The sequence below is a fragment of the Sinocyclocheilus anshuiensis genome, unplaced genomic scaffold (assembly GCF_001515605.1).
Source record: "Sinocyclocheilus anshuiensis isolate Anshui unplaced genomic scaffold, SAMN03320099.WGS_v1.1 scaffold267, whole genome shotgun sequence".
In the NCBI taxonomy this organism is placed as follows: domain Eukaryota; kingdom Metazoa; phylum Chordata; class Actinopteri; order Cypriniformes; family Cyprinidae; genus Sinocyclocheilus; species Sinocyclocheilus anshuiensis.
Genome location: NW_015552637.1, coordinates 2,953,189 through 2,978,184, shown reverse-complemented (window position 1 = coordinate 2,978,184; position 24,996 = coordinate 2,953,189). Strand labels below are relative to the sequence as shown.

Sequence of the window (24,996 nt, the reverse complement as noted above, 5' to 3'; positions counted from 1 at the left end):
ATATATATATGTGTATATATATATATATATATATATATATATATATATACATACAGTCTATATGTGTGTGTGTGTGTACTGTATGTGTGTATATATATATATATATATATATATATATACAGTATAATACCAATTATCGGTGCCGATATTACGCATTTTCATGGTTATCGGTCATTTTCAAAACCGTTTTGCCGATAAAATGATTTAAAAGCATTTAAAGAAAGTTAAATCGGCGTTGGCCTTGAAAAACACATTTGCTGGATCCTAATGGATGCCATATTATAAGATAACAGAATGCATAAATAAATTATTTAAAAAACACATACACATAAATTTACAAAATTTTAAAAAATTAATAGAAAATAAATTTAAAGGGATATAATGCTTTGTGTAATAAAATGTACAAGTAGAGCACTTTAATAATCAGATTATATATGCAGAAATGCAGAATATGGCTTCTGATGAGACGTGTGAGAACTCATGTAAGCTGCTCCCAGCTTTAGGGTGGTGTAAGAGCTAAACACTGTCTCATGATGTTTGTAGCCAACCCTAGACATAACTAGTCTTGATCCTAATGACCTAAGAGTTTGACGTGTCTAAATTCAGAATGGGTGAGCCGTGTTTGAAGCCGTTGTAAAATGTGCCTCTGCCTGCAGATTCTATTAAAGTGTCAAGTAGCTAAACAGCAGTGTATAGTTATAATAAAGAAGTATACTACTTGCCAGAAGAATTGTTTATGTAGATTATTAACCTTGATACTCATATGTGTCAGGAAGCCAGTGTAAGGACTGATGCGCTCTGGTGTTTCTTTACTAGTTGTACATATCTTTGCATTAATTTATAGTTTTATTGTTGATTCTGTTGACATTGACTTGTATGCAGTAGACTACAAACTCAAACAAGAATGCATTTGACTTTCATTTGATCCATACACATTTCCTACTTCTCAGAAGGAACCTTGAGCCACCCATGTCTGGAAAATGTTGAGTTTGTCTAGACTGTTCTGATGACTCTTACTGCTGTGTGTGTCTTTTTTCCGAGCAGAAGCGACTGGCAACGGCTGACATCTCTACTGGCACCGCTCGTGTTGTATATTGGGTGATATTTTTATCCACGCCTGCCTTTAGAAAGAGGATGACAGACCTCAGCGGGACTTCCTGCTAAAGTCTGAGATTGAATTAGGAGGGAAAAATCACGGGCGAGAAGGATAGTGCACGTCTAGACTGCAGAGAAAATCATAAATTCACCATCTAACAACTACAGGCATTAGTGTCCAGTGAAGGCAGGTTGTGTTTGCTCTGAAATGAAGCGTCCAGAAGCTACAAATAAATAGCCCACGGAAGAACCGTTTTCAAATGGCTCTCGCAGGGAATCAATGTTCTGTGACAGACAGACGGGATGAAAGGACGCCGCTAGTGTGGGGGCATTGGGAATATCGACTACTGACGTTCCCATCTGGAGACGACCAGAAAACTTCTGTGCAAATTCATTCATTCTCTAAGAAAAACAACTCACAAAAGTCTGATTCAGAGTAGGAATGGTATCAGATATGCTGATGCTTTTTACTGGCTGGGAAATCTCTGTGTGCTGACGTAAACCATTTCAGTCATAAAGAACTATGTTTATTTTATATGTTTTCTCTGGATTGTCCTCACACAGGATGTGCTCTTGTGTTCAAATCACAAGGATCTTGAGGCATCTTTTTCAGAGTTAAACTTCTTTTAACTTGATGTTGTTTCTCGAAAACACAGTGCTCATGTTTCTCGAAAACTCAGTGCTCTTTGTTTAGTGGGAAGTGGTTAAAGGGTTAGTTATCCAAAAAATTTATTTTTTTCATCATTTGCTCACCCTCAAGTTGTTCCAAACCTGTTCCAAACACAAAACAAATGTAAATGGTTAGCTTGCATACTTTTCCTGTGTGTGTGTCTCCTTGATCTGTCCATCTCACTGCCCTTCTCACATGAGAGACTCATGATATAGTAAACAGACAGACTTTGAAGTATGTAGAATCCTTGACATTAAGTCATTATCTACAGTGTAATGGTCATCTGACTGTCCTCAGATGCTTATGTTTAGAGGACTGTAATGTGGTGGTATGAAGAGTATAGGAGGAATTTCGCATGTCAGTGTTTTGTATAATTGATCATGCAGTGATAAGTTCCACACAACACGTGCAAAAGGGGAAGAATATGTTCACACCATGCAGCATTTCTCTTGCTGTTAGGTTTTTGTCTTCTCACTTTGTTTTAGTGTCAAACACAAATTTTTATTTTCTCAAATTTAAACCAGCTTTTCACCCTCTGTGGCATATTAATTTTATTTTACTTTATTTTGCTGGATAGGGGTCTGCTGGCTAAACTGTTTTCAACACTGACAAAAATAAAAAAATCTTTCTTTTGCACTAAATCATCATATTAGAATGATTTCTGAAGGATCATGTGACACTAAAGACTGGAGTAATGATGCTGAAAATTCAGCTTTGCATCACAGGAATAAATTACATTTTGAAATACAATCAAATAGAAATTTTCACAATATTACTGTTTTATTGTATTTTTGATCAAATAAATGCAGCCTTGGTTAGCATAAGAGACTTCTTTAAAAAATATTTAAAAATGTGACTGACCCCAAAGTTTTTAGCGGTAGTGTACAACATCCACCTTGTGTACACCAAGAGGAACCTAAAGAAATGTCTTCCTCTTCTCCCTTCTTCTTCTTGTTTTTACATGTTTTTGTGCTTTTGTTGTGCAGGTGGATTCGCAGGACACTCTGAACAGTATCGCGCTGAAGTTTGACACAACTCCCAACGAACTTGTTCAGCTCAACAAACTCTTCTCCAGAAATGTGGTTCCCGGTCAGGTGTGTTTTTTTCCATTGAATTTCCTGTTTCGTGTTTTTTATTTTAGTTTAGTTCAGTTAAGTTAAAACAAAAAAATGATTTTACTACTTGAATATCGTGTGCTGAAAAACTCTGAAACGCATTGCTTTACAGAAGTAAAAAGGTTGGTAATGCCATTTCATGTGGCTATGATGTTACAAAAATCACACACTCTAAACTGAATTCATGACAGGCTTTCTCTGCGGACTTTCATTACAATGCTTCACTCCCTCACCATTAGATCTCTTCCAAGCGTTAAACAAAGAATCAATCTCTCACTGTTTAATATAGTGCAGCAGCTTATCAATTATTGGCCAATATGACATTTAACCAGATAATATCTCTCAGAGAGATGGAGTGATTAATGACTTCTCTGTTCCAGTCAGTGCATGAGCAGTTATGAAAGATCTCTTGCTAAACAGCTCCAGTATTGCTTCGTCATCTCCTCACAAATACATGTTAAGCAAAGCTGAAGTCCGGATCGTTGATATTCACGTGGCGGCGAGCGCAGTAATGAGAGGGTAATAGATAGAGTCAGGCACTGGAGATGGTCGACCGCCACCTGACACAGTACAGCTGGAGGGCTCTCAGCACAGATCACGTGACCAAACTCTGCAGCTCCTTCCATTAGCGTAATCCTCCCCCAGCGCTTCGGCCCGCTGAACAGCTCCTCAACACTGACTCCACTGCCCTGCAAACTAACACGAGTGGAGCCTGTTCTGTGTTCAGAGATCTGAGGAGCACCGGGAGAGATCATGTTTGATGCAGTGAACTTTCAGACGTTTGATTACTGATTTATTCTCTGTACTTTAACAGTTTGGCATGAGAGAAAACATTTCATCAAAAATGTGTGTATGTGAGTGTTTTTGTGTTCAGGAGAGTATGACAGAATTACCATGAGAAGTTGGTGACCATGATTTTACCTATATATATATATGTGTGTGTGTGTGTGTGTGTGTGTGTGTGTGTGTGTGTGTGTTATTATTATTATTATTATTATTATTATTGGTATTTATGAGCAATATCACACAATTAGCCATGCAGTATGGCTGTATATTGGCACGGCTGTGATTTGGCCTTAGGCACAAGGCCACAGGCTGCTGACACCCTGGAGCTAACATGTCCGAAAACATCGAAGCAGATTTTCAAATAGACGTTATCTTTATTAACAAACCACACATTTGAAATCTAAACAAGTACATTCTCGCCTAAAAACTCTTAAAACTACATTCCGTAACACAAAAACAGTATTATTTGAGTTCATACAATTACAGTATTGTTTGAGTTTGAGTTTGAGTTGATATCAAATCCACTATTAATTCATACAATTAAAGTGGATTTGATATATATGTGTGTGATCCGTGCTGGCAAAATGAGTAGTAATGCTCATGGGCTAATTTTGAGCTACAAGCGGAAAAAGTGCAAAATGTCGATTTTGGCCGAATTTGAGATTTTCACAAAAATGAGTTCATTAAGCTCTCATCTAGCGATCCCAGTGCTCCAAATAGTAATTAAACATCTAAAAGTATCTTTATTTGTACGTTTTCTGAGAGGAGTACCTCTCATCCGAAGCGCACGCATAAAGACGACAGACACCGACGGCGCTCTATCCCGATACACATATACACAGATTTACAGCAGGCTAAATATATTTAAGTATTCACACAAACATAATCTGTTATATCTTAAGTGAACGTTTGGGGAACTTTTGGGGAAAAATATTGAATGTGTAACATTAAATTAGATATGTGCAAAATATATTTAATATATAAAATATTTCTAAAAATTACTATTTTATTAAGTTATTTTACTAAGTTTGAATTAAATATATTTAAAAATTACATATTTTTAAAACATTTTTTGGAAAGTTTTAATTACATTTTTTTTAAATATGCTATTAATTATCCATTACTGTATGACAGATTCAGAACAGATCTTTTTCTACTTCAATTCTAAAAAAATATTTTGAACTCAATGGAACATTTTTACAGATTATTTATTTATTTAAAATGATGAGTCAATTATCGTTTGTGTTAATTGATATTATGACTATATTGTTTTATTTATCAATCATCAATTGACAGCCCAAACAAAAAATAATAGAAGTCTTGGGTAAATACCAGTACACCTTAACATGTACAATGGATAATAATTTAGATAAACTTTTGTCTATGTGTGTGTGTGTTTGACTTTTTTTACTTTTACATTTGGGGACAAACTTGCTGACAAATATCCCCTGAATTTACCTAAAATTATTTTTGCAAAACTTTTAAGACATCCTTAAAGGTAAAAATTAATAATTAATACATTTTTAATAAAAGGTATAAAAATGCAAACAGATTGTAGTAATTGTATGAAAATTGTGGCTTTATGTAAAAACAGTAAAGGTCTGTGGTACAGTAGGTTCTCATTTACATAGCTAGATCAGTGTGTGTGTGTGTGTGTGTGTGTGTGTGTGTGTGTGGTGATCGTTCCGTTCATGCATGCAGTATCTGGCTGGTGTTTGTGAAGCGTTACGCTGCGGTTGTGCTTGCAGGTTCTGTATGTTCCCGATCCAGAGTACGTGTCCAGTGCAGGCAGCTCTCCCTCCTTCAGTCCCAGCAGCCCTCTCTCCCCCACCTCCTCAGAAGCTGACCTGGAGAAAGTGACCACGGTATGTGACATTTCCCTCTTCATACCACACAGCCTCATCATTTAACCTGTGCTCTGGAGGGACTCTCTCACAATCACACACGCACGCCCCAAGCGTGCCATGAGTTCACACTGAAGGATCTCTGGCTGTTTTCCAGAAGCTTATGTATCTTATGCTTTCTGGCTTACAGGATTCATGTGAAAGAAACTTAATGGAACAGTGAAATCATGAGCTGACAGCATTAGATGCTGCTGTTCATTGTTAGTCAGGAAACATTGTGCTTTGTTTTCCATCAGCTGATAGGAAGAATGCTGGTCTTGCAGAAAAACTCTCCATTATGTTGTCGAGGTATCCGTGTCTGTCAGACGAATAGGAGCTGTAATTGTTTAATAAATTAACTAAAGGTCAACAAGTTCATCTTTAAAGCGCAAGTGTGTAATTTTTTGGTAAAATACCCATAAGTATCCCAGTTGTCTGCAGAGACAACTAGAAGTAAGTGTTCAGGAAAACTGTTTGAGAACTTGGTAAATGCATGGCAAATTACACACTTCACTTTAAATACGGCAATTATATCACTGTTGATCTAATAGTTACCAAAGAAGGACAAGTGGATACATAAAATATTTATACGACACAAATAGATGTACTTATGTAAATTTGCTTTTGAGCGGGCTTTGAGATCACCTGGCTCAAGGCTGTGGTTTTTCACTGTCAAACATTATATTTACTAGGCGAGCAGTGTAGCGCGACAAAATACTCTATTTTTTATACTATATATACTGATCTATAATAGAGATTTATTATATATAGATCAGTCTATAGAACTCATTATAATCAGTGATGCTGTCTACACTGGATTCGGCGCGGCGCAACACGACACGACAAATCCCCGACAGTAAACTGCTGCTGCGTTCTATTTATGACGTGCTGACACAAATTTCAAATGATTTTCAGCGGTCGCTTTGTCGCGTCCAGTGTAAACAGACTTTAGCTGATGCGGCGCGACTTGATAACTGTCGCGTCCGCTGTAGACATGGTGTAACGGTTGCCTGTTACATTACAGTACATAAAATTTCACTTACCACATAAACAGAGTAAGGAGAGATATATGTAATGCATATATAATTAAATATATTAAAAGTATTAAACATTAAATATATTATTTAATATAGTAAATATATTAAAATAATAATATGTGTGTGTGTGTACTTATATTAATAAATATATATTTATTATTAACTAAATATATTTCATTAATTACTATATGTAAATTATGTACTGTATATATATTTAAAAAATAAAATCTATTTTTAAAAATATAAAAATTGTCTAATGACTCACTCTTGTCATTAGTTTAATGTTTAATGACAATAAGATAACTTAATGGTCAAATTGCAACATTACAATTGCTTAATTTATATTGTTAGAAAAATATGGAATATTCTGTTTATTGCACAGGCTTAGTTGTATAGCATCTCTTTTTTCCTGTGGAGCAACTGTGCTCGTGTTACACGCTGTCAGTAGGTTTGCTGTTGAATTTCTGTTTTGCAGAAAAAGGCTTTACCTTCAGCATCTTATAAAAAAAGAGGCCAATGTACCTCGCTGCCTCCTGGTCTCCATAGTGACTGCTGCGACGGTGCCGTTTGCAAACCTGCCCACTTGTGCGCTCAGCCTAAGATGCTCCTTTCCCTTTGGTTTCTTTCACACATATCTATTTAGACCTTTCCTCTGGGAACAGGAAGCTGTGATCTGTCTAGCAGTCTGAGACAGGTGCTGTACTGGGAATCAAATGAGGATTCCTGACCTGCTCCAAAATCCAGTCAGCTGCCTACCTAGACAGCATTGTAGGCGTGCATGTTCTGACATGACGGCACCTTGTTTTAGACAAAATTTAAGACTCTTCTCTCTTCATAGAGAGAGCAATCCCAGAATGCATTTCAAGAAGCTCTGTAACAAAATTCATTCAAGAATGCAAGAGATATTTTATATATGGAAGCCTACAATTCATTCAATATTGAAAAGTCCTGATAAAAATTCTTTAGTCTAAGTAAAATGCTGTTATGCTTATTAGAGTATCACATTTTAGGCTTTCTAACATGCTTTTAGAATCAGTTGTGAGTAACTAAGCATACTTACTTTTAGGAATGCATTGATATAATTATAAAAAGTAATTATTTTCTTTTATTTTTGTCTGATAATGGTTTACTAGCCAGTATTAAAATTATATAACCTATTTGTCTAAAATGAAATTAAAAATTAAAAATCGAGTGCATCACAACATTATAACACAGTGTGCAAAATATAATACAGTGCATCCAATAAAATGTATATTTATTTTGAGATTTAATTATATTACAAATAGATTCACTTTAAGTGAACATAAGATGATGGCAAAAACTATTTTAAAGTAAAAATAGTACAGATAAATTTTGTACAATTAAATATCCAATAATAACATGTATATTATCAGATTACAAAAAAATAACAGCAATTTAAGTGTAAGTAAAGTGTAAGATGATGGCAAAGACCGTTTCAAAGTAAAAATAATACAGATAAATTCTCTACAATTAAATATCCAATTATGACACATATATACCAAATAACTAAAAAAATAATAACAGTAATTTAAAAATGTATGTAATGTATGCTCTTGTGTTGCCTCAGTACTCAAGGCGGCAATATATTACTTTCAGATGTCTGTGCAGTTAAACTAAATGTATTATTAATTATTAATCAGGTAGCTAACAATAAACATACTATTAACTTGCTCATTGGGCTGTGCAAAAAATCGAATGCGATTTTCATGAGCATCTCTCATGAACGCATGAACTCCCATGAAACTGTTGCTCAACCCTAACAGTAGGTGACCTGAAAGCACTGTTGCCAACTCTCGCGAGACAAATAAGTAACCGCAGCTTCAAAAACAAGCCCAAAACAAGTCCAATTTTTTTTTGGGATGATTTATTATCATCAATATTATTTATTATCAATTATTTATTACCAATAAATGAGCCTGCAACATATTAAACTGAAGCCACTCTTTTATCTGAAAAGCAAAAACAGAAGCTATTTTACAAGAATCAGCAAACGGCAACAAAAGTGGGAACAAAACTCATCTCCGAACACCTATGAGCAGAATATGATTGGAGAGATGGAAAAGGAGGAAAACGCGAGAGCTTCAAAGGGGAGCTGTAACATAGCCACATATTTATAGCCTAGTAAAATATAGGCTATTCGAACTAAATGTATGTAAGTAGTATAGGACTACTTGTTTTTTATTACAGCCCGTGATAATTATTACATTACAAAAACATTGTAAAAATTTAAAATTAGGCTAAAAGAAAGTCATCCCACTCCTCTACGTCTACTTCTATCATTGCTTGGATTACAGCGTCACGCGCCTTCTTTTTGAACGTGATTTTTCTCCAATGAGGGAGTGGAACATTTGGCAGATTACGCTGCAGCACTTATATTATTGCACTGGTTGGCTGCGGGGAGACAGAGTGTCAGTCAATGCATTGGAGAATACGGCGAACATAAATAAAGAAACGAAGTTGCTTGTCAGATTTCCCTAACAAGCAACCATATTTTTTTAAATAAGCCCAAAAAACCGCGACCCGGGATTTACAAAAAAAGAAGCCCAAAGTCGTGTATAATACGCGGACTTGGCAACTCTGCCTGAAAGAGAAAACTAAGTGTAGAAGAAAACTATGTCAATTTTCAGTAGAGCACCCCTTGTGGCAATTCTGAGAATGCAACACCTACTTTCTTGTGTTATAAATTACTGTCTAGCGTTTTGATGACAAAATGGAGCTTGTGTAGATAGAAGCGTTTGTGTTCATCTATTTCTGCCTTGTACTGACCCTTAAAAGGCTGGTGTCTATGTAGACAGCTCTCAGAACAGGCAGCGGTGCTCATTGACCTCCACAGCCAGAGAGCCTTCTCCCTGCACACTACAGAGGCCTCCAGAGACACGGCAGGGTGAGCGTCAGCCAGGTGCGCTTTGATTCAGTCGAGTAAAGAAAGCACTTCAGTAAAGCAAACAGCTCTTTTCCCAGACTGTAACGATCTTTTAATTATGGAACCGTTATTGCGGTGCTGCAGACTGGGCTTGTATTAATTATTAAAGCGGATGCCCTGGCATGTTTGTGTGTAATGAAGAGCAATAGTGAACGCTGACCACGGTGCAGTTTATTTGCTTTCAGAAGTGGATGCTGCTGTAATGTGTTATAGTAGTTATATTAGCCAGGTAGGCTACTTCCATGGTAGAGGAATATGTTGAGGAATGTGTAAGCATTTGTGTGTTTGTTTAGTTTTATTTATTTATAATTTTTTATCTATTTTAGTGTATTAAAATAGATTAAATTAAATACTGTGGTAAATATGTTTGTTTGTTTATAAAGTCATTAATTCATTCATTTTAATTTGTTTGTATTTTTAAAAAGTTATTTATTGTTATTCAATCGTCTTAAGTAATTAATTTAAATGTATTTTTTTTTCTTCCCCTGCTATTTGAAGGGGATAGTTCAACCAAAAAAAAAAGAAAATTCTGTCATCATTTACTTACCCTCAAGTTGTTTCTTTCTTCGGTTGAACACAAAAGAAGATGTTTTGAAGAATGTTGGTAACCAAACAGTTGACAGTAGCCACGGACTTCCATAGGATGGAAAGAAATACTACAGAAGTCAATGGCTTGGTTACCAACATTTGGTTTGTAATCAATAATATTTTCTACTCCTTTATGTCAATTTGTGTATTGATGTGTTGATATCTGAAAAAGAAAGAAAAAATTATTCATTATATAATTGCAAATAAATACATCATTGGTCGTATTGCATGTCAGTCATGTGGTCTTGAGCTGTCTTAAGTGGGCGGTTCTTGTTCAGAAAAAGCTGTAGAGTGGATCAGACTTTGTGCCGATGTTCGAAAGTCTGACTATACAAGCAGCATTGACTCTGTTTATGAAATCTGGTGACTTTGAATTGAGTCTCCTGAGGAGTTTTTGCCTTGTATCATCCTGGTCTCACCCTCCCTTCCTGCTGTATGCTAAAATTTAGTCTGCGTCACGAGAAGACGAGAGGGAGTGAGAGACTGGCGGTGACGGTGTGTGTGTGTGTTAGAGAGATGGCCAGTGTTAATTACCAGTGGCTGCTGGTGTTGGCTGACACCAGGAAAGGTGACTTTGTCCCAGTGTTACTCGTCTGGTCTGATTTCATACCCAGAAACTCTTGTGGTGCTTTGCTTCAGTCAATGACAGCATGAAACTCTTCAGATCAGCAGAGGTTATGTGTGATGTTAAATTTGCACTGTGCATGTGTTCATGGTGAGTTTCGGGCTCATTGTGACATCATGTACCATTCAAAGGTTTAGTCTCAAGAATTTTTGTTTTTAAAAGAAATTAACATTTTTATTCAGCAAGGATGCATTAAATTGATCAAAACTGACTGTAAAGACATTTATAATGTCACAAAATGTTTCTATTTCATATAAAAGCTGTTCTTTTGAACATTCTGTTCATCAAAGATAAAAATTTCATGCTTTCCACAAAAATATTAAGCAGGCACAACTGTTTTCAACCTTGATAATTATAATAAATGTTTGTTGAGCAGCATATTATAATATTATAATCATAAATCAGCATTTTATAATGATTTCTGAAGGATCATGTGGCACTGAAGACTGAATTAATGATGCTGAAAATTCAGCTTTGCATCACAGGAATAAATTACATCTTAAAATATATTCAAATAGAAAATAGTTATTTTAAATTGTAAAAATATTTCACAAAATTATTGCAGTCTTGGTGAGCATAAGAGACCTCTTTCTTAAAAAAAAAAAAATCTTACTGACCTCACATTTTTGAACAGTAATGTACCTCTACATTTCACTATATCCACTTCCACTTTATTTTTCTCTTAAATATTTTGCAAGAGCACAGATATAAATTAATGCAGTCATTAAGTATTTTGCTTTCAATAACAACAAAACCACATATGGATCCATTTTGGGATCTTGTGCGTTGCCATAGAAACAAATCATTTCTGAACCTAAGGATGTGAATGGCTCCAAGCAGAATGTAGACACCTATTTCAGTGACATCTGTCAGGTAGATTTTGGCTTTTCCCCTGCAGAACCAATTTCTGGTCACCAGATGGAGCTGTGGGTTATTGTCGTAATATTTCACAGCAAACATCTGCATATAAACAAATCCACAGATGACAATTAATTCAAAGTACTGTTGTTGATCTCAGTTAATATTAGAGTCAGCTGACAGCGTCCTTCTGCCGTGTTACTCACTCTCATAATAATGGCTACGTGAGCATTTGAGGGCCCATCTACTGCTTCAGACTAATAGCACATGAGTCATGAACATGAGCTGTGTGTGAAGTTGAACAGTACTGTAAAGGTGTGTGTGGAGTGTAGATCAGTCCGGCAGTGATCTAATGATCACATGGATGCCAACCACCCACATGTGCAGCTCTGCAGTCAGGGTTAGTGGCCTTTTTCCAGGCTTAGGTTCTAAATCCAGCTACTGGTCTCCTCCAGGCTGGATTTCACCGGGGCCGTGTAAAACCAACCCAGCGTAGGTAAGCTCCAGATGGCCTAGAGGACATTAAGTTACACTTTTTCTCCTCCTCCATGTCGAATAGAAAGATCACCCAGCCAGAGGTCTTTGGTAAAAATCATGAGATGTTCTTGGAGAAGCACTGAATGCATGTTCTTCTTGACCCAAAGACTTCAGAAGCTGTTGTTCTTGTGCAGCAGACTTTATCATCGTGTGCTTGAGTCTGGCCTGTGCTCCGTCAGTCCTTGTGTTGCAGTAATTGAGTTGCATTGATTGCTGTGATCTGGTGCGGTAATGTTGTTTATGAATTGACCACCTGTGCAAGAGTCAGTCTGTTAAGATTGAATGTCATTATTGGCTGCTACTGGGACAAATGAGTGCCAGAAATGCCCTTTATTTTAACAATGGACAACTTGAGAAACATTTTAGGTCTCAATACAGAATTGATCCTAGCATCATTTTAGAGTCAGTTTGTTTTAATCTGAATTCTGGATTGCCACCTTCTTCACTTTTTTTATTTATGTTTTTTGGTCTGAAAACAAAACATTTTTGTTTATAAAAATGACTTGACATTTTTTATTTGTATATCATTTTTGTAAAACTGAATTTTCATTTTTTTTTTGTATTTAATTTTTATTTGTAGAATTATTTTTTTTTATTATTTTTTTTAATATAGCGTTTTTGTAAAAAATCACTTCTTTTTTGGGGGGGGGGTTATTTTTTGTAAAAAAAAAAATTTAAAGATCTTTTTATTAATATACATTTTTGCTTTGAAAAAAAAATTACTTGTCAGTTTTTATTTTAATATAATATTTCAATAATATAAATAAAAATTACTTGCTTTTTTATTTATAACCTTTTTGTTTGTAAAAATCACTTGTCTTTCTCATATAATATTTTTGCTTGAAAAAATGACTTGTCATTTTTTATTTGTTTATATTTTTGTACAAATTATTTTTATTGTATTTTTCATTTTATAACATTTTTGTTTGTAAAAATGACATTTAATTTTTTATTTGTGTATCTTTTTTATTTGTAAAATAACTTTTTTATTTAAAAATGGCATTTGGTTTTAATTTGTCAGTTTTTTTCTTAATATAATCTAATATAATATTTTTGTTAGTAAAAATGATTCATTTTTATTTATATGACAATTTTGTTTCATTTTATATTTTTTTTTAATTCATTTTATATCAGTTATATTTTTAAAGATGGCTTATTTTAAGTTTTTCTTCATAAAATGATTTGTTAATATCTTTTTTTGTAAAAATGGATTGTCATTCTTTGATTTTTTAGCATTTTTTTATTTGAAAAAATTATTTGTCATGGCACATTGCACATTTTTCCAAAGCAACTTTACATAAATTTGTGCCAAAAATGAATTTTTTCAACCTAGTAGAATATTTAAGAGAATACACTAGAATGTAGAAGGCCTCATCGCTAACCCTCATTGACTAAAATCTACAAGGTCTTTAAGAAATGCGTCTGACTGCTGTCTGGAGGACATGACCCTGTCCAGCCCAATTATACAGGGCTTTTTTAAACCTACTGGTCTATTAGTAGTTCAGAAAACATACCGACTAGAGAGTTTTTAAATTATGTAGTTCACCACATCCCTAGCACAGATACAGATCTGTTTATCCTTCCCTAAATCCTAAATTAAGCTCTACAGCATGCAGGGAAGACATCGTTTGTTCTTTTAAACTTTTACTAAGTTCCTAATCAACGTCTTCCTGGGAACACTGCATGTTCTTTTGTATTCCGGTGGTTAATAATGACTTTGATAATGAAGCCAGCTATAAACAGCAAGCCGTGGAAATACACAAAGCTATTTGCGTTTCCATGCACGTTACACTGGTGGCATCCTTCCTCCCGGCGCTGTGCGAGACGAACGCCTTCTTCCTGGGCTGCCAGAGAAGGAGAGACTGTGTTTGGAAGAGGCGGGGAGTGTTAACTGTGAACGGGATTTCATGAAGGCATGTTTTGACTCTGGTTGCTTATTCTGGGATCTGAAGGGTGGGCCGGTCTGTCACGGCACGCAGGATGTGCGATGTCGAGGCCGGAGGGTGGGAACGCTGTGCTTGTCGGGGAAGATTTTGTGAGAGTGGTTTGGATGATAAATATTAATTGTAAATGTTGAACATGTGGAAAAATGTTGTCTTTATTTATAGTGTCCTGACGCAGATTTTGTGTGTGATTTATAAGCTGTAACATCAAAGGCAGAAGATCGGGGACAAATATAAGTCAATTTCATGGTTTTAAGAGCCTTCCTAAACAATTGGTCACTGCTGTTGTTTGCAAAAAGTGTTAATTTGTCAGAATACGTCAGTGGAGAAAGATACAAATATGTATCGCAGTTTCCACAAAAATATTAAGCAGCACTGTTTTCAACACTGATGATAATAAAAAAATGTTTCTTGAGCAGCAAATCAGCATATTATATTGATTTCTGAAGGATCATGTGACATATATATAATTATTATTCATGTTTTTTATTATATTTTGCAGTCTTTAGCATAAGATACTTCAAAAATATATAAAAAACATTTTTTACCAACCCCAAACATTTGGAATGTAAGACATTTGTAACACTAATATACACTGTATATCACAGTATATCACTGTACACTTCATACAGTTCTACAGTAATGGCATTGAGAAATGCAGATTGTGATTGTCATTGTGTCACATCTTTGAAAAGTGTTTATATATGTTTTCTAAATGTTCTAAATTTGAAATCTAAAATTTTTCTTAAAATATTTCTAAAAATGTGAATAGTTTGTGGTAATTGTCATTGTGGTGCATTTTAAGGGACAATTCACCCAAAAATGAACATTCTCTTATCATTTATTTCCCTTCATGTCATTCCAAATCTATAACGGTTGCAGAATAAACATTTTTAAAGATATTTTGACAAATATTGAACTGCATTTTTTTTTTCATACAGTGAAATTTAAAGGTGGGGTAAGTGATTTCTGGTAGCCAATGTTGACATCTGAAATCACCAAAACAAACACGCCTCTACCCCAAAAGGGTCTCGCCCCTATTTTGATAGCTCCGCCCCACACATACGTACGCAACCCAGGCAACGATTAGTTCTGTGAAACAAAGCAAAACCAATGTTACACCGTGTCTACACCGGACGCGAGTGAAAATACTATGGAACTCATTATAATCAGTGATGCTGTCTACACCATAGATATATATACATATCTATGATCTACACTGGATGCGGTGCGGCATTACACAACAAATCCCTGACAGAAAACTGCTGCTGCGTTCTATTCATGACATACTGACACACATTTCAAATGATTTTCAACGGTCGCTTTGTCGCGTCCAGTGTACTAGGCAGACTTTAGCTGTTGCGGCGCAGACACAGTGTTACTCACCTATCGAGAAGAAACAAAGCAACCTCGACGTCCGATCGCAGGCCTTCCGCTCCTTGAGTTCTCTCCAGCGCTGGAAAGCTGATCCGATATTTACACAGATCCTAATCCTTGCCTTAAGCCTTCTTTTGTTCCACAGACGTTTTCCTCTTTTGCTTTTTATCCGCCATCTCTATCTTTCTGTCGCTCGGCTTGGCTAATGTCCGTCCTATGCACTAAGCGCACTCTCCTCCACATCATGAGTAGGCATGCCCCTTACTGCTGATTGGCTACAAGTTTGTTTTGCTATTCGGCCCGAATCAGTTTTCTAAAGCATTTTTTTAAAAATCGCTTACCCCACCTTTACTGGGGTCCAAAAACATCATTGTACCTCACTGACTTTCATTGATGACAGAATGTTTATTGATTTCTGAAGGATCATGTGACACTGAAGACTGGAGTAATGATGCTGAAAATTCAGCTTTGCCATTAAATTTAATTAAATTATATTAGAAAATATTTCTATTTATAATATAGAATATTTATATTTATATTATTTCAAAAATATATATTTAAAATAAAAAAATAGAAAACGATTATTTAAAATTCTGTTGCGGCGCAGACACAGTGTTACTCACCTATCGAGAAGAAACAAAGCAACCTCGACGTCCGATCGCAGGCCTTCCGCTCCTTGAGTTCTCTCCAGCGCTGGAAAGCTGATCCGATATTTACACAGATCCTAATCCTTGCCTTAAGCCTTCTTTTGTTCCACAGACGTTTTCCTCTTTTGCTTTTTATCCGCCATCTCTATCTTTCTGTCGCTCGGCTTGGCTAATGTCCGTCCTATGCACTAAGCGCACTCTCCTCCACATCATGAGTAGGCATGCCCCTTACTGCTGATTGGCTACAAGTTTGTTTTGCTATTCGGCCCGAATCAGTTTTCTAAAGCATTTTTTTAAAAATCGCTTACCCCACCTTTACTGGGGTCCAAAAACATCATTGTACCTCACTGACTTTCATTGATGACAGAATGTTTATTTTTGGATAAACTATCCTTTTAATAATTAATTGAAGCATGAGTAAAGGATGTCTTTGAAAAATGTTGCTAATTATAGTGTTAAAATATCGGTATTGCACTCAAGTATCCTGATCATGTACCTTTGCCTTTAATTACTATTATTGAGATAAATAGTGGTGAGCGTCTAATTGTGTCTTAGTGTGTTTTAGTAGTAAGATTTTCACAAAAGCCTTGTAATGTGTTGTGACAGATTCTCTGTTGTAAACACTGTCACTGCCAGATCTGAATAGAGAGAAAGAAAGAGCAGGAGAGATCAAGAGTCAGTGGTCTCTTGTGTAGTCACTACCCCAGCATTGGTGCATCAGTGTCAGTTTGCTCCAGTCAGCTCTGAGAGATGTGTGTGTGTGTGTGTCGGAGGGAAGCAGACAGCTGTGGGCAGGAGGTCGTGTTTGCAGGAGACCCAGCACCCACTCTCTGCTCCCGCTGTCGGCTGTGAGTATTCATGCCTCCTCTAACACACACACCACTACCCAGAGTCCTGTGCTGCTTCCTGTTTCAGAGACAGTCCAGGAGGAGACCAAAAAGTTTCTCTTTTTTCAGTTTTTTATTTAGTCTTTCACTGACACACTACTGGTCAAAAGTTTCGGGCTCTGTAAGATGTTTTTGAAGTCTCACCAATTTTAATTTTAATTTTAATTTATTTAAATCAGAAATACAGCAAAAACAGTGATACTGTGAAATATTACAATTTAAAATTATTTCTATTTTGAAATGTAATTTTTTCCTGTGATGCAAAGCTGAATTTTCAGCATCATTACTCCAGTCTTCAGTGTCACATGATCCTCAGAAATCATTCTAATATGCTGATTTGCTGCTCAGAACTATGTCATGTTATTATCAATGCTAAAACAGTTGCGATACTTTATATTTTTGTGGAAATAATTTTTTCAGGGTTCTTTGATGAATAGAAAGTTAATTTATTTGAAATGGAAAACTCTTGTAATATTATAATGAATTATATACATTGTGCTGGAGCCATTTCTTTTTCTATTTTCATATTTTGGACTGAATGGACTGATTTAATAATTTGTTACAAATTATTACATTGTTACAAATTATATGTACCAACCATTCAAACTTTTGAATGGTAGTGTATATAATCTACAGTACATAATAAATAAACATAAATAAATAAACATCAAATTACTGTAACATTACATTCTTAGGAGGAACAAATCTAACAAAAATTAGGTTGTTGGCATACAGTACAAGTACTGACATAAAGAGAGCTATAAATTGTGGCTTAGATGATTTAGTCTTGGAAGAATTTATTGAGAAATATTTCAAATCTCATAATCAAATTGAGATTTCTGACTTTTGGGGACATAGCTGAAAATCTGAGCTCCATTTAAGACATTGAGATCTATTTTGAAACTCTGGAGGAGACATAAGTTTACTTGCATATAAGCATGAGACAAAAAGTACATTTACTCTCAATATAATCTAATTTCTTGAAAGAAGACTGAAATATTGGAGATCTCATTAGCAATTTTCTCTCCTACAGTCATAGTTTCCACCAAATTACCATAGTTACTGCAGTTATTTTTACACAGTACAACTGTGGTATAAACCGTTATGTAAAAAAAAAATTGTTTCTGCAGATCCTATATGAATTTATGATTTAACTGTAGTAAAAATAGCTGTTGTGATGGACCCTTTTTCACATTGCCAGGTTTCTCATAAGTCTTCATAGTTGGGAAACTTTTATAGTGGTGAATGGAAACTACAACAAATGTATTCCCATTTGCCCCACTAAATTGGCCCCAGTAGTACAACAAAACATCCATGATTTTCTAGCGTTTCTGTGACTTTCTTTCTTTTTAACTCTTCATTTTCCCACCTAACACTGGTGTGACATACCTTAATCAATAACATGTTCATTCGCTTAGGCCAAAGGAGAACTGCTCCTGGTTTCTCCCAAGGTTTTTTTTCTCGATTTCTGTCATCGATACAACCCATATGACACCACTGGATGAGAACAAAACTTGAACTGAATAAAGCTGGATGATGGCACTGTTGTTTTCTGTAGAGCTGCTTTACAGCTGAATCACATCTTGCAACATTGACGCTGATCGATTAACTTCACACTATTATTGATCTGAGCTAACTTGAGCTAAATAATGACAGTATTGTCTTTCAAAGCTTCTTTACAGCAGAATCTTAACTGTCTCTATAGCGGAGTTTCCATAAGTGCTTCTGCTATTTCGTGTTTAGCTCTGTGAAGCTGCTTTGATACAGTCTGTACCATATAATCCACTATAGAAAAATAAAATATAGAGAGATCGATTATGTTGGTCAGACGAGAGAAAGATGTCAAATTTGCTTCCTCTCCCTCAGCCATTGTGTCAGAAACTTAATCATCATATAATAACCAAAGTAATTTTTATGTAATGGAGACAATGTGATGCGGGCGAGTGGCTGTTGTTTCTTTATTTCTCGCTGTAATCTGTCCCATCTCTGTCTCTCAGGACTCCAATGGTCCACCTCGCGCCGATGCACCTGCCCCTCCTGTCTTCTCTGCACTGCGGCCCTCCCGTGTGGTTTCTTCCACCTCGGAGGAAGAAGAAGCGCTGACAGAGAAGTTCCTCAAAATCAACTGCAAGTACATCACAGACGGCAAGGTGAGTCAGCGTTCGACTTTACTAGTGGCAACGGCTCCGAAGTTGCACAAAAGTTAATTTATGGAGGAGTCCACAGTTTAGTCATTAATAAGACCCCTGCTATTCCTCTGTCCTCTGGGGAAACAAAAGACTGTAAAACAGTGAGGAGCTCCAAGTTTTGCTTCAAGTGTAGGAGTTGAGCTGCTGTCTCTAGCTCTGATCTGTTCTCCTTAGTGAATACTCTATGCCTGACGAGTGTAATGATGTTAGTGCAAAGATGATTTTCTCTCACAGTCAAAACATGCCTGCCCTGACATTCACCCCAGCATTTATAGAGTGAATTCACTGAACAGCTACGGCGTGACCAGTGTGGTCTGATTTACAAACATGTGACTCTTATGAGCCAGTTATTGTAATTAATCATTCCAACAAATAAAAACAATTCAGACCTGTCTTAATCAGTTTGATGGATTCTTCACTGAATGATTAAATCACTCAATGGTGTGTGAATTCATGACAGCATTGATAAACTCCCTCACACCTTCAGCACTCATACATGTCTATATAAAACTTTACTACCACTGAACTTCACTGTGGGAACCAGGCACTTCTCACTGTAGTGTCAAAAAGACACTTGCTTGGCATTTTCCTGTTCTTTTCCTGGCAAAAAATTGCGAAATGAAAGCTTAAAGTGCAGGCCTGCCACAAGTCCATTGTTTTTACATTTCTGTGTTACTTTTGCTGTTTTCATACTTAAAACAATGATTTGACATTCCTCTTGTACCACTGTCATCTTTTGTGCAAAGACATAAGTCTTCTGACAATTCTTCCAGTGTTTTCAGTATTAACGTCTGAATGATTCAGTGGGCTTTGTAGCACTTTCAGTTGTCAGGAAATTACTCCTCTTTAAATGTTTTGATTCAACATACTCACCTGTTGATCAAAAATTGCCTTTAACTTGCACCAGAAATATATGTTAAACAGCGCAATGTTTTCAACATTGACAAATAGTAATAAGCTGTTTCTTGAGCAGCAAATCAGCATATTAGAAGGATTTCTGAAGGATCATGTGACTGAAGACTAGAGTAATGATGCTGAAAATTCAACTTTGCTTTCTATTTTAAAATAGAAACATTTACTGTATTTTTGCTCAAATAAATAGCTTGATGAGCATAAGAGATGCCTTTCAAAAACATAAAATCTTTTACCAACCAAACTTTTGAACGGTAGTGTTTACGTTAATGTGTTTCATAAAAATAAAAAAACATTAATTTTTATCAAATAGAAAATATTACATTTTATTGTTTATATAGTTATATAAATATATAATTTTATATATAAACAATTATTTAGGTATAATTCATGATGTGTAATCATGTGGCTGATCATCTGACGTACTTGTGTCCTGTGTCTCAGGGTGTTGTTAGCGGGGTGTTGCTGGTGACGCCCAACAACATCATGTTTGACCCTCACCGGACGGACCCTCTGGTTCTGGAGAGAGGCTGTGAGGAGTATGGCATCATGTGTCCCCTGGATGAGGTTCAGTCTGCAGCCGTTTACAGAGAGATCACAGACAGCAAAATCCGTGACTCCATAGCACCGTAAGACCTCTCACTTCATACCGTCACAGCACAGAGATAGCTGTTTGTCTTTTACTTGCCTAGTATTTAAATTATCCTATGAATGCATTTAATAAAATACAGACTCAAATAATTAATCAAAATTGAATATCATTTTGAAACAAATTAAATTGAATCATTCTGAATTTGCAAAAATTGTTCTCGAATCAAATCGGAAAACTATTAATCGTTCAAGATTCACATGCCAAAGTTCTTGTCCTCGCTCTCCTGTAGGTGGCACAAAGGCCAAAGAAAACAAAAATATAAAAATGACTTGAGCCACCAGACTAATGGTTTTGATTATGAAAGATTATGAAAGGTGAAAATTGCAGCTGCGTTACATGTTATTAATTGGATTCATCTTCAGATGTCTTATCTAGATTGAAGATCTCTCATGTGACAAATCGGTATTTTGTCTGCGGTGAGCATGAGGAACCACGCTGCTGTACGATTATTTCAGATATCCACCGTTCAGCTTTATTATACAGGAAATGGATTTTTACTCTAAGGTTAATGAAGCCTGAATTCAGCCGCCTACGTCTGAATTACTCAGCCATTTCGATTTGTAATAAGAGGTTAATGATTTTAGCAGCGTTTCCACCCCCAGATATTTATATCCTCTGTTGGTTCATGAATGATGATGTGTTTTATTCAGCTCAGAGCTGTGTTGGTTGGTTCATCAGTCAGACGGGGTTCACTGCAGGGTCTCAGTTGTGGATGTGAAGCATAGACGCCTTTGATCGTGCAGATGTACAGACAGAGGGACCTACTTTTCATTTACGCACTTTTATGTTGGCTTGTACTCTTATTAATTGCTCCAAACGGTTTTGATTATGTACTTCTATCCACTTCCCACGTACCATCCAGACAGACACACGTCATTGTGCCCTTGTGCTTCAGATGTCTCAGGCTGTGGCTTTACTGCAGTACAGAAGCCACATCTGACATGACAAGTAATGATAAGAAGTCTGTGCATTTTAGACTTTTTAATATGACACAGAAGCATCACAGTGGTGGGAAACAGTGCATAAGAAAATCAAAAGTTGATTTTCATGCACAGCATGCTACGGTTGTCACATTACCTCATATTTTATGGTACAATACCAGCGGAAGTTTCACAACACCACACAACTTCAGAAAGTGGGCTTATATTATGTTGTAGTATTAAGTCTTCACAGTTTTTACAGTATCTTTATTTTTATATTTTAATTCAAATATTGAAGATTCTAAAAAAAAAAGTAAATTAAGAAACAATAATTCTTAGCGTTGTTATCATTATTATTATTATTATTATTATTATAACTGAATTCAATAATAATATAACTATTGAGTCCAGTTCGGTCCATAATTATATATTATTAAAAATAATAATAATAATAATGTGAGTAAAATAAGGAAAAATTATTGCTATTATTACTTAAGCTTATTAACAACAACAATAATAATAACAATAATAATAAAAATGTATTTTTTTTCCTTTTACGGAGCATTACAATGTGGGCTGATTAAACCCTTACCATTTTCAGAGAAAACTCAATGAAGCTTCTAAATAGTAAGAATAATAATAACATTTTATTATTATTATTTTCTTACATATTATTATTATTGAAGCTTAAATAACAATAACATTTAAAAACAACTATTTTAATTTAGTTTCCATTTTTCCAATAATAAATAAAAAGAATAAAAAGTAGTTAGAAAAGAAACAGAATAGATAGACTCAAGTTATTATTATTTTTTAAAATCATTAAAAAACAAGTAGATATAGAATAGAAAAAAATAGAGAATGCTAGTGTTGGAGGGTCAAGCTTTTTTAATAAATAAAAAGAAAACAAGTAAATAGAATAGAAATAGTTTGATATTTAACATTTAAATGGTGCAGTTCTTATATTTTTTTTTATTATTATTTAATGTAATTGCAGACATAACTAAGTTTTGTGCAGTGCATACAACGGTATCTGTGAATGATTATTTATGCTATTACCATTGAAGAATACTGTGAGATTGAACAGAAGCCACATCATAGAGCAGTAAAGACACCTTTACATGTGCAATATTCATTTTCTAAAAGGTGCATCTCTCATTCTCTCTGTTTGTGCCACAGGGATCTTGAAGCTGTGTTCTCTGGAAGCTCTCATCAAACGGATCAGCGTCTGCGGGAGGGTTATGACAGCGCCAGCACTGCCCCCCGCAGCACAGAGGGCTCCATCTCAGAGGACGTCTTCACCGAGTCAGAGCTCTCGCCCATCCGGGAGGAGCGGCAGTCCACAGAGGAGCTACAGCAGGAGGACAAGTCATCAGGAGCCTCGTCCCAATCCGTGCAGACCCTCCTCCAGGAACCTCAGACGGCTGAGGGCAGCCATACAGAGGAGGAGGAGGAGGAAGAACCAACCAGCGAAACTGCCCAGCCCAAACAACCCAGCCAGAAACAGCCAAGCACAGCCACCAGCAGGGACCACCAGCAACCACCCCACTGCCAGACCGAAGGAGTCGCCCCCTCCTCAGGTTCTCAGAGCTCGGCCCCTGGAGCAGGGGAGGCCACGGGACAGGAAAGCAGCCCCAATGGGGCTAAACTGACCCGAGATGGTACCCGAGATTCAGAGACGGATGTAGAGGAGCTGAGGAAGATGTGGAAGAGTCACACTATGCAACAAGCCAAGGAACAGCGAGAGAGCGTCCAGCAGTCCCAGAGAGAGAATGACCAACCGTCTAAGAGCAGCCAGAGACTGAGCTCTGCTGAGGGTACGGCAACATCTTCTTCAATACTTCTGCCATTTGTGCCCCTGACCGGTCTGTGATTAACACCTTTTAAAGGGGTCATAGGTTTTTAATACATTTATGTGTTATGCTTAATTAATTATTTATTTAATGAATATATATATGAGTTTGTGTGAGTACATTAAGTATAGTTTTAAGTGTTTCCCACAGGATTTTGTGAGACTGTGGTGGGTGGACCTCGGATCCTCTAGGGGGGTCCGGGGGCATGCCCCCCCTAAGAAAATTTTGTACATTTTAAAGTTAAATTCATCTATCTGGGGCACTTTGAGAGTTCAATATTAAGAGCTCCAACACCGGTTCAGTGTGCAAACTAAACGAAGAAAAGAGCTGGTGAATTGACTTATACTTGTTTAAAGGGGACTCAATCCTCTTTTTAGTTATAATAATATAGTGTCTCGGTCTAAATTGCACTCACACCGATGAATTTGGAAGCCAAACAAATTAGAATATAACAATAATAATTTTATGTTATTATTCCTATGACAGTAATAGCTATATTTTGTAAAATAATTACACTGTAAAATAAATGAAAATGAGTATTTCACAGGTATATAATTTTATCTTACTCTACAGTAGGGAAATTACAATACTTTTGTCCTAATTTCTACACATGCAAGCAGGGCCTAAAACTATAACTTTTTGCAACATCTGCCAATGGCTGGTAACTTGAGAAAATTTCGGCCACACATTTTTTCCTGGCCATGAGACTGTTTTTGCAGTTGCTGCTACTACAACAAGTAAACATATTTAATAATAAAAAATGCCGTTTGGAATTAGAACCAACCACTGCATGATACAAACAAAGATACAACACACATGTAGCATGAGCAGTTTTTTATATATATACAGTGTTTCCCACAGGATTTTGTGAGACTGTGGTGGGTGGACCTCGGATCCTCTAGGGGGGTCCGGGGGCATGCCCCCCCTAAGAAAATTTTGTACATTTTAAAGTTAAATTCATCTATCTGGGGCACTTTGAGAGTTCAATATTAAGAGCTCCAACACCGGTTCAGTGTGCAAACTAAACGAAGAAAAGAGCTGGTGAATTGACTTATACTTGTTTAAAGGGGACTCAATCCTCTTTTTAGTTATAATAATATAGTGTCTCGGTCTAAATTGCACTCACACCGATGAATTTGGAAGCCAAACAAATTAGAATATAACAATAATAATTTTATGTTATTATTCCTATGACAGTAATAGCTATATTTTGTAAAATAATTACACTGTAAAATAAATGAAAATGAGTATTTCACAGGTATACAATTTGATCTTACTCTACACTAGGGAAATTACAATACTTTTGTCCTAATTTCTACACATGCAAGCAGGGCCTAAAACTATAACTTTTTGCAACATCTGCCAATGGCTGGTAACTTGAGAAAATTTCGGCCACACATTTTTTCCTGGCCATGAGACTGTTTTTGCAGTTGCTGCTACTACAACAAGTAAACATAATTAATAATAAACAATGCCGA

The 24,996-nt window shown here is 36.0% G+C and overlaps 1 protein-coding gene across 8 annotated transcripts in view; it reads left to right on the top strand.

Moving 5' to 3' along the window:
- Positions 1-24,996, top strand: part of LOC107666800 (oxidation resistance protein 1-like) — a 172,470-nt gene that overhangs the window by 125,294 nt on the left and 22,180 nt on the right. For all 8 annotated transcript variants that reach the window (XM_016458246.1, XM_016458243.1, XM_016458247.1 and 5 more), the window contains 5 exons: positions 2,752-2,859; positions 5,415-5,531; positions 18,990-19,142; positions 20,538-20,722; positions 22,845-23,482. In XM_016458246.1, the coding sequence (XP_016313732.1) occupies positions 2,752-2,859; positions 5,415-5,531; positions 18,990-19,142; positions 20,538-20,722; positions 22,845-23,482 (1,201 nt within the window). The remainder of the gene's footprint in view (positions 1-2,751; positions 2,860-5,414; positions 5,532-18,989; positions 19,143-20,537; positions 20,723-22,844; positions 23,483-24,996) is intronic.